Source organism: Diadema setosum, chromosome 14, assembly GCF_964275005.1.
Source record: "Diadema setosum chromosome 14, eeDiaSeto1, whole genome shotgun sequence".
Classification (NCBI taxonomy): Eukaryota; Metazoa; Echinodermata; class Echinoidea; order Diadematoida; family Diadematidae; genus Diadema; species Diadema setosum.
Window position 1 is genome coordinate 33,702,767 of NC_092698.1, and position 11,233 is coordinate 33,713,999.

Consider the following 11,233-nt stretch of genomic DNA (forward strand, 5'->3'; position numbering starts at 1 on the left):
CTACCCTACCGTTGTTCCCGCAAGCTGCTCAGTCACCCCTTGCACTGTTCCATCTTCAGAGGAGTTTGGCTTGTCACTCTCATTTGTTTCTTGCTTCTTTTCATCAGTACCTAACAATGCATAAAGGACAACCCGATGAACTTACAATGGTAGCATGGAATGCTTGATTTTCAGAGAAATTGCTAATGATAAAAACAAGTTTAGAAATTTATAGAATACATCAAGCATAAACATCCTGTGTGATGCGAAAACATGTATGCGGAGGATGCAGGCACTGTGCGATGCTTGTGAAGCCATATACAATCTATGATTCGAGAGCTCACAAACAGGATATTGCGGTAAGTATCGGAATACAGTGGTCACCGCTTAATCAGGAAAAGTCAGGAGACAAGTTTTTCTCAAGTTTTTTTCTCCCATGCTACTGCTTAAGCGGTGGCCGGTATGAAGCCTAGTCTGTGGACATTAAACTAAATCATGCAGTTATGCAACCCATGCAGAGACAAAACACCGATAAAAAAGACACAGCAGTCTCATAATTTTGGCAAATGCATCATCGAAACAACCCTTTGTTCATTTCATCAAAAAAAACCAAAAAAAACCAAAAACCCTTTTTAGCAGAAAAAGAGGCAGCACTGCTAACTTGAATGTGTTAACAACATACACATTACAACAATGATTGCGATGAGCACATTTTTCTGATATTCGGGCCTCCGTCTTACGTTGTCTGTCACACACAGACAGTCACACACTACATGCATACTATGTACAAACAAGGAGAGTAAGGGTCGCATGTAAAGAAGGTGACTCTCCGTATCGCACCGAAGGGCTGGTAAGTGCATGAGTAGAACCTGACGACACTCAATATGACCGCCTGCACTACGTCCTTTTGCGTAACTGCAAATGCTTACATTGTAGATTGTGCAATAGGCATAATCTATCTGGAATTGGTTAGAAGATAACCCTTCAGGTAAGGAAATGGTATCCCTGTGATTATTTCTATGGATTTACTTATCATTTTTTTTAGACACTGATGAAAGACAATGGAAAGTTCCAGCCACACTATGTCCTGATAAGGTGGTTTATGGGTCCAATTAAGCGGTGGAAATAACACATGGAAAATTTGCTGCACTTATTTGTTTTGTTGCACTTATGCGGGGTTCCCACTAAAGTGGTTTGTGATTAACGGGCGAGTACTGCACCCCATCTTGAGCTGCACGGATAGCCAAGGACAAGTTGCCACTCCAACTTCACCCACATGGATATGACCCATGCATTGCCATGGCAACCCCTCCTTCCTACTCACCATTCAGTATCTCCTCCCTCTGCTTGCGGACGATCTCCTCCTTCTTCTCCCGCTGCTGCCGTTCCATCTCCATCTCCTCTTTGTGCTCCTGGGCCAGTCGCTTGCACTGCTTCTTGTGGGTGAACCATTCCAGCTTCTGGCACGTCTGGTCACAGTACATCACCTGCCAAGGTCAACCAAGGTCACAAATCATCCAACTGCGAGAGGATACGCAGGATAGTGCTTCTCATGTTAGTGCTATCAATTCTCCCTCTTTTGTGGGTTCATTTTGAAATCAGCATCAAACATGTCTGAGGCTTGTATTAGATTTCTAAAGTCTGTTAGTACTAGTAAGGACATTGACTTGAAGTTGCACTGCATTAAACATTTATTATTTAAGGCTACAATGCTGGAAGATTTTCAGTACTCTATTATGACTGTTTTGAGCATTAATAAAAGAAAAAAGCTTACAAATGCAACAAAATGTAGATTTTCAATTTTTAAAATCCCTTTCAAATGTAATATGTGGATTTAAGTTTGTGTTCTTTTTCAGAGGAGTAAGACACTAATGCAGAGACAAAGAAAAGAATGATCAATACTGCTCTCTCACAGAGAGTGCTGATACTTTCGAAAACAACACCAGGGTCACTGCTAATATTGTGGAGAAAAAAAAAAACCCTAGAAAACACTATGAAATACACAGTCATCCTGTCAAGTCTGTATTTACCTTGGGAACTAAAGGATTATGTAAAGATCTGTGACTTTACACTCACACTATTAATTAGGATCTAATCATAGCATTATTACACTTTCTATGTGGGGCCAAAGTCAGATAGAGAGTTACTGATGAAGATTGTTTGGGGTTTTGTTCAGTTCAGTTTCATTTTGCTTTTTGTTTCTTTGTTTGTTTTTTTCTTGTTTTTTTGTTTTTGATTTGTTTTTGTTTTGTTGTGGTTTGTTTGTTTGTTTTTTTTTGGGGGGGGCAGTTAAGTGGGACAAGTCTGAAGTGATGACATCATCAACTCATCTAATATGCATATTTGATTATGACCCCTACTACAATTCATGATTTTGAACCCTCAAATTCACTATCAGTTTTAGTTTTCTGTCTGAATTATTTTTAATACCATTCTGAAACGTAAATTTGCTAAGTCTCTATGAGCCCCTTTTCATTATGAACCTCACAATTGCAATTTTCATACAATTATTACATTCAATACAGCACCAACTAGATGTCGACCACTTGGCTGTGAGGTCTTTGTTTATCATGGTTACTGTAATCATGGTCACTTGCAATAATTGTACACATCTCTATCAAACAATACCAGATCTCTTAATCCTGCTTTACTTCACTCAGTAGTCTTGTGAAAAACAACACCGGATAATTAGGCAACCTGGATGCAATGTTAACATCTCTGCATGTACACTGGATACTTACAGCTTTGCAGGCTGAACATTTCTTACTGGCCTTGGCCTCTCCACACGTGTTGCAAGGGTTGGGGACCTCCAGGCTGCGTGCCCCATTCACTGCCTGGGTGATAATACCAAGCGCTGTTGGGTCGTCACCCTGAATCCACACACACACAGAAACAAACAAAGATATTTACAGCACTGGTCTCATACTTTCAGGATTATTGCATTCTCTCTCTCTCTCTTTTTTTTTTTTTTTTTTTTGCCAACTATAATGTGTTGGGCAATTCTGAGAATAAGTCACCTCGGGCTTTAATACAAAAAAAAAAAATAATAATAATAATGAAATAAAAAAAAAAAAAAAAAAAAAAACAGCCAGTAGTTACTTTGTTGACATCACAAAAAGCCCACTAAATCTGTTCAATACATCTCAAAAAAAAAAAAGGGGGAAAAGGGAAAAAAGAAAAAAGGGGGGCAGACAAGAAGAAAGAAATCTGACAAACATTCACTCACTTCATAACAGACAGATGTAACATCATGTCAGACCCTCCATTGAATGTTGGTCAGTTTTCATCTTATTCTTCCTCATCAACATACAAGTATAATGCACTTTGTAATGATACTTTGGGTGCGATTTCAAATACAAAAGATCACTAATTTATGTCTAATGTAAGAACAAAATGCACAATTGTATGTCATGAATGAGCATAAAGCTTGAAAGATGACGAACACAAACTTGTTTACAATTTCATTTGAAGGAGGAATGAGACATGACCTTTGAAGAGGAAACCCTATGCATGAAATGGCTGCACACTCATCAATACTAACACAAAAAGTGACTGAAACTTGACGTAAACATTCAGAGAAAGCAGAAAGCACAACACATTTCACTTCCCAAGATTAGGTGGCATCTCAGACTCTGATTTGACATTTGACATAGAAAATGCCATCTACATTATCATGTTCCGTAGAAAAATAAAGAGAGCTTGTAAATGCAAGTCAATACATTGATGTTATTACTGCTTCTGCTATATGTTCAAGTGTAGTGCACTCAGGAGCAATTGAGCAGGAATTTCAACCACTGTACTCACTACTTTGACATCAGCAAGATTTCTGACAATCTGGACAAAGAGCTCGCTCTCGTGGTAGGGAAATTCCCGGATGATCTCACGCAGCATCTTCTCCATGTTCAGCCGCGCACCATCGGACTCCCTTGCTCGCAAGAGGCTGATGAAAGCACAGAAAGGCACACAAAGGGTTAGAAGTCAGATGTAATAACTATGATTGTTCAATCTATTTTTTAAAGTATCAATATTCATTATCAATTCAATTCATTTCTTACTACTATATGTTACATCAAGAATAATAGCACAAATTCTTGAACCTTGTCAGTAAAGAAACAATGGAATAAACATACATAATATCATACACAGTAATTATAATAATAACCGGTCAAAACCGAAATCGGGTTGTGTTAAGAGAAGTATGACGAGACATACATAAAAGCAAGCTCCTTTGGCTGTAAGCCCCAAATGATCAGTGCTTATGAATGAGAAACGGAGAGTGGATAAGAGGTTCAGACCAGATAAATCATTAATGCCAAATAAAGGAAATGAGAAATGCCTACATGATAACAACTGTAATTAAATCAAATTAATGTACAATCAAATTCATCTACTAGACTCAAGGATTCTGAGGAATTTAAATGGCAAAAAAATGTACATCTACACTAAGTTTGAAGAAGATTTGTTGAGAAAGACATTATCAGTGGTTAATTTCTTACAACTTGACAAATTCGTCTGTTCCATTCTCCTTCTCCATATTCCACTTGTGGCACTGTCGGATGACCTCGCCTAGGTAATGCATCTTGACAGCGAGGACGTCGTTGGTGTCCGATGCCTTCATCTGCCTTTCGCAGATGTGCTCAAGGACCTTGCCCACCTTGTATGCCTCATTGAGGAGGTTCTCGTTCCTCTTCAGGTATAGGACGATCTACATAGCAAACACAAAGTTGCATCAAATAGAGAGAGACAGCATAAATAAACATTTAGGAGAATACCTCTTTTTTTCTACTTCAGAACTGGATGAGGGAGACGGATTCTAATGTATAGTCCACGTTTTTAAACTGCTGGTACAAAAGTGCAATTCATGATGAAATCACTTCCCATGCCTTTCACCTGCCTTCATAAAGCATTAGTGCTGGCTGATATTCCCTCAGCAGTTGAAGACTAATAAATCGGATGTACAGTTTTCTTTCTTTTTTCACTACAATCAGTGTAATATATCATCCCTTTATACTAACTATCATTTAAAAGAAATAAGTCACTGGCTACAGTTCATTTTGTCATTACTTGATAAGACTAGAAAAGCACTCAGAGAGCGCAGACCTCCACCAAGCAGCTCATTTCCATCCATATAGACATGGTGATAATCGCCCAATTTTCCAATGATAAAGAAGCCTTGTGTTTACGTACCTCATCAGCTTCCTGCATGCTGCGCGGTGCCTCGAGCAGAGCATGCGTTTTATAGTGCGTGTATGCAAACCTCAAATACGCGCAGCTTGAACTCCCAAGTTCACTGACCCTATCTGCCAAAAGATAAAAAATCCTTCAAAAATTCATAAAAATTCCCAGATCACTACCAAAATTCAATCATCTGTTCCTTGTGACATTATAAACTTTTCCTGCAAGTATCATCGAAATCTGTGCCCAAAGTTTTGAGTTACTACATGAACAGAAAAACAAACTAACCCTGACAAAAACACAACCTCCTTGGTGGAGGTAAAAAAGAGAGAGAAAAAAAAACTGACATTATTAAACAATACAAATGAGAAATGTGTGAATAAGGAGCAAGCTGTTGTAAGCAAGTTGTAAGCAAGATAACCATTGAAAGACAAATGCTGCCAGCAATACCGGCCTTACCTTTACTGGGTTGAGGTTGTGCATGAGCATCAGTTTGTGCAGGCTGGGGGCAAGAGCTGGCGGTAGTTTGGACTCCTTCTCAAAACCTATCATGAGGTGCGAAACAAGATCAGAACACACACATGGTGCAGGAGTATGACGGACTCTTATGTCAGGGCATCAACAGTTCTGCTCATAAATCAAAGATGTAGTTTCTAGCTCTTATTTTTTTTCTATAGTTTTTTATATGTTTTCTTGAATGCATAGATATGTTATACAGTGTTATGCCTTCTACAAGAAATGCCATTATCATGTAATGTTCTCTAATTTCAGGTATCCGTCAGTCTGCACAAATATACAGAGTAAATCATAATGAATAGTTGCAATTGAACCATCATTACATATATCCAGGGAGAAGGGTAGCAATTTATCCTTCAATTATCTGATAACACATTTTAAACACAAGTCTTCATAATTTGAAAGCATGAAGGACAAGAGATATACACCTAATCATCTTGACATTTGACATCCTGTCTGTAAATAAATTCCATATGTGTTGCTACAAGAGTGTTTACCACCATTACAGTGCAGCACTGCTCAGAATCACCAAACAGTCACCCAGTCCAACTAAATCAAATGCAGCCTACCTCTGGGCTTTGTATAGTAGTCAAGTTGCTCGCGATCAAAGAAGTTGTTGATGATGCTAACACATGCATGCTGGCCAACAAAGGCAGCCATCTGGGCAGCTGTGCGACCTACACTGTTTGTTGGTGATGTCTTCGCACCAGATTCAAGCATGAGGCGGGTCACTTCTGTGTTACCTGGTACCAGACAAAAAAAGAAGAAGGGAAAAAAAAAGCACTACCACTGTTTACATCGATTACAACACGAGCTCTTGCCTCTCTCACGAGCATACCAATTTCTACGCTCACATTGCAGTCCTAGAAGTTATACAAAAATCAACAACTTATCATTTTCATATCATATGTAGCAGTAGTGGGTTACAAGGATTATATCCTGTATACTAGTAACTCCATGATCTGGAGACTGGAATGGCTTTCTTTCAACATTTAGATTGCGGTTTGTACTTGGACAGGACATAGATACACAAGAAACTTGCACTATTTTCCCCTTGCTTGTCCCGTCCTCATCTTTTCAAATATATTTCCAAGTAAAAATTATTCAGCCTTACTAAGGACCTCTCTTCCGAGTTTGAGGTGCAATAGATACCTGAATCTTTCACAATTCCACAAGCAAAGATGAAACAAGTTGACACCTACACTGTAACAGGAACCACACATGACACACATTGAACTCTTTCAACAGTACGCTGTATCTTTGCTTGAAGTACAGTAATCAAAATTATTTCAACAAATATTCATGCGGGGAATATGTCAAAGGGTGAGCTCGATGAACAAGGGAGACTTACCAGAGAGGGCAGCAAACATGAGAGTAGTGTAGCCATTTTCATGGTGGTTTGCATTGACATCGGCCCCATGGGCTAACAGGAGTTCACACATGGGAAAGTTGCCCTTGAATGCAGCATTCTGTAGTGGAGTCATTCCATGCTGTAGTGAGCACAACGAAAATAATGGTGGATGTACAAATGTAAGTTCAGTGATATTGGGGGGGGGGGGGGAGTGTGGCAATCCCTCTGATGTACTTTTCTGCTTAGCCAAGTCTCTAGGATCACATACAAGTGTATGTTATTAACCCGTTGAGGACGGACTGATTTTGCAACAACATGCATTTCCCATAGACACCTGCCCGAGTATACTCGGGACTCGTCCTCAACGGGTTAAATGAAAGTCATTTTACTTCATGATAAACAAAAATAAATAAATAAAAATCTAAATGGGGAGATGTTGTTTCTTATAGTAAGAAGCCATAATGTACAGTTTGTAGTAGACAGACCTAAATATCAACCATGTTGCTTTCTGGATCAGAATATTTGGAATTGTAAACTGCAAATATTGCAGCTAAGTAGATCATATCTATTTGGTTGAGACCTAATTTCAGGCTTCTAACATTTTGGCGAGGTAACGAGAAACGTCTAATGAAGTATGAAAGAGCATGTAATTTCAAGAGGAAGTCAACATTTATTTGATGAAAATTGGTTTTGAAATGGCTGAGATATCCAAAACAGAGCAATCCTATTAAAGGTGGGACCAACTGGTATTTTATTAGGATCAGTTTGTTCTACTTTCTACTTTCTACCTGTTGAGGACGGTTTGATTTTTCCCATGGACACTTGCCCGAGTATACTCGGGACTCATCCCCAACAGGTTAAAATGGTATGCTCTGTATTATTTCATAAGTGGTTTCTTGGTATCTCGCAAAAAATCAAAAGCCCAATCCTCATTTCCACCAACACTATACCATCCCCTTAAATGGACAAGGATAATTGGTTGCCTTCTTCTTGGCTGATAGCATAGTAAAAGCAAGTATTGTAACATAAAATACAATAGCTCAAGAAAAGACTGTTTAAACAAATTCATGATTCTCAAGAAAAAACTGTGACATTCTGTTCATCACCTCTAAAATGACAAGTGATCAACTAGTGCTTACTTTGATTATGACACTCTACCATTCATAGTTACGGCTTTATTTTTATCATTCTATTCACACACAAAGTTCATCAGAGGCAGGCAGTATTGATTATTAATGCTCTATAAAATGGCATCAGTAAACAAAATATATCAATGTGATGGACCAGCACATGAAGTTTTCCATGACTTACATCATCCACACAGTTGACAGACACATTTGAACTTCCAATCAACTGCCTCACCATTTCAGTGTCACCTAGTGTACAAAGAAACAAGCATTGCAACTTTGATTATGGAGCATGCACAAGACATGAAAATTGTTTCACAGCTCTCATCACATTTGCAAAATATTCCCAGAACAGCATGGCAGCAGAAGTGTATACAGCATGAGACAGTAACTAAATGATGAACAAGCCTCTCCAGGGCTGCCAACCTTGAGTGAGAGTTTGGCGTGAGACACTGCGAGGGATTGAGCGGAGCGACCTCCTGGCTAGTGCCTGGGCGGCCTGCTGTGCGGCCGTACGTACGTACATACTACGTACACAGTCAGTGTATGTAAAGCGATGTAAAGCACACGTCATAGCCATACATGTACTGTAATTTGCCAAAAGTACAAGCTACGCTCACGTGGTGTAGGTAGAAACCAATCGTGATCCAATAGCTCATCTTTGCGCGCGAACCGAAAACGATTATTATTGGTTAAGCTTTACAACCGCGCAGGAAAATCTCGAAATTTTGGGCTTGGGCATATCGATATTCGGAATATCAGAGAATTTAGAGATATATTTATTTTTGTAGTCATGTACATTCTATTTCGGGGGGAGGGGGTTAGCGTGAGATTTCGTTTATCAGAGTGAGACAGTCAAAATTGGTCGAATTGCATGAGTCTCACGCTCAATGCGTGAGAGTTGGCAGCCCTGACTCTCCCCTGGCCCAACATAACCTTTCAGCACAAATTATGCAAGTAGTACACTCTCAGACAGTAGAGCCCCTCATCCACCCCAGCCAGAGTCAACCCTCATCAACTGATCAAGTAATGGCTGCAGAAAATCTATTATAGTTTTCTAAGTTTTGAACAGATTGCCCATTTTTCTAAAAATTTAACTGTATTTAGTAATGTTATAACCCCGGGGTGCTATACATGTTGCTGTTGCTGGTGGGGTTAGTATCATTATTATCATTGCATTCAATCAAACCACACATAGATTTTAGGGTGAAGTTGTCCTTAGGATTTACATTTACACAGCTCAGTCAACGGTCATTGTCTCTGGCAATAGATCTATACCAGTTACACAGATTCTAAAGTTTGTAAGTTCTAAAGACAAAACTTGTCTTCAAAACAAGCCTCCACAACTGCTCTTTCCACAAATACGAACATGTGTCATTAGCCCCACGCACAAGATGCCATGCAAAAAAAAAAAAAAAAAAAAAAAAAAAAAACGCCTGGGCCGTGTACACTAACACATTATACTGTATACGCTGTTTTTGCGTACAGATATTTTCGCGAATGATCATGATCATTATTGACCTCTATAGACACTTTCGCAAGATGTTGTTTTCGCGAATCGACGCTTTAAACGACGTTAGTGCTCTGTTAACACAGCGCATGGTGGCATTTTCGCATGTTGCTAAATTCGCGATCCAACTGCAAACTGTGATTCGCGCAATTCGCGAAAATTAAACCCTCGGGAAAGTAACAGCTCATAATACCATGTAATACAGTAGATTTAGTTAATGTATCATGTGATTAGCTGTGAAGAATGGAAATGGGATCGGGAAGGCTCGTTCAAAATGCAGCGCACAGTCCGCAATTGGAATCTGTAACGAAGAGGAACTGAACAGTACAATGAAAATGTACCTATTGATTGGCTAAATTTGAAGTATTTAAACCATTTAGATACATGAATTTGCATAATATTTAGCCCTTTAACAGTATAATAGACTAAAATTAATATTACTAAGGCACGTTAGGGTCCACTCTCAATCTCTCAATCACTTTCTATCGCATCCACGACTGCATCGCGGAGCGGACTTTTTGTTGTTAGAGTGGATAGTCCTGGAAGTCGTTTACACAGGCAGGCAGCAGTTGTGAGCAACAGTCAGAGTACACATTCGACTTGTGTATTGACCATGTTGACTGTATTTTGTTCATTATCAAATTTTAATTATTCACTACGGAAATGTTTCTTACCAGCCTGAATTCTTTCGAAAAGTTCCTTCTTGGCTTCCATCTTGTTAGATGAATCGGACTGATTTCTCGTTTTTCGAACGTTGAGGTGATGTGATCGTGGAGGCCCGATGCGATGGAGCTACACAGTGCATTTACTAAACGTGCGTTGTTGAGGTTGCTCAACCTTTTCGAGCTTCTTCTGGATTCACACGCACGGTACGGCTTGTCGTACAGACAACAAGCTAGGAAGTAGAGCGAAGGATCGGGCGAGCTGCGCGCGTGCGGTGCATGCTGCATGAGATGGATGGAAGCTTGGATGGAAGATACATAGGAATTGAAGCATGGACCTAGGGTCGATCCATGCAGGGAGGTGAGAGGTCTCACCTCCCTGATCCTAGTCTGGGCTCCGTCCCCTTTTCCTTGGTGCGATAAACCAAGAGAGGGCGCAAATTTTCTGATTGCGATAATCGAGAGACTGCGCGCTCTCGGGTATCGCAGTTCTCGGCGTATCGCAATCCTCGGTTGTCACGCCCTCATACGGCTTGTCGCGTACAATCACGGCTACGAGTAAAAAGAGTCCAGAAGCTAGACTACCCTGATCCATGCTTGAAGCGAAGTACGCTCTTTGGTGCGTAGGGCTTCACTGCGCGTAGTTCTGATAGTAGGGGAGATAATTGTGAAAAAGATGCTCACATCCGGCGGAAAGTATGAAATTTTGCATATTATATGGGTATTTTGAGGCGCTGATTTCAAAAATTGCCGGATCGGGGGTGTTTCATCAACGCTTGTCAGCGCTGACAACTGTCGGTGCTGACCAATTTCAGCAAAATCCTCAGTGGTTTTGATTGGCTGAGATGCTCTGGTCACTGACTGTTACTATGGTGATTCAAGTTGTCAGCGCTGACAAGCGTTGATGAAACAC

At 39.9% G+C, this 11,233-nt stretch overlaps 1 protein-coding gene across 1 annotated transcript; it reads right to left on the reverse strand.

Annotated features, from left to right (window-relative positions):
* On the reverse strand, positions 1–10,421 carry LOC140238302 (ankyrin repeat and MYND domain-containing protein 2-like). Its single transcript, XM_072318237.1, has 10 exons — positions 10,333–10,421; positions 8,333–8,397; positions 7,022–7,160; positions 6,240–6,413; positions 5,614–5,699; positions 4,476–4,684; positions 3,784–3,919; positions 2,721–2,849; positions 1,304–1,466; positions 1–110 (listed from the first exon to the last, which is right to left on the reverse strand). The coding sequence occupies exons 1-10, from the start codon at positions 10,370–10,372 to the stop codon at positions 1–3; spliced, it is 1,251 nt and encodes a 416-aa protein (XP_072174338.1). The 5' UTR covers positions 10,373–10,421.
* Between the last annotated feature and the right edge of the window lie 812 nt (positions 10,422–11,233).

Bases quoted from the DNA above. Each gene is read 5' to 3' on its own strand.
- LOC140238302 (XM_072318237.1), bottom strand. From the start codon at position 10,372: ATGGAAGCCAAGAAGGAACTTTTCGAAAGAATTCAGGCTG. The intron at 4,685-5,613 runs GTAAGGCCGGTA...TTTGCTATGTAG, and splicing joins ACAACCTCAACCCAGTAAAG to ATCGTCCTATACCTGAAGAG. The intron at 111-1,303 runs GTGAGTAGGAAG...ATGCATTGTTAG, and splicing joins GAGGGAGGAGATACTGAATG to GTACTGATGAAAAGAAGCAA.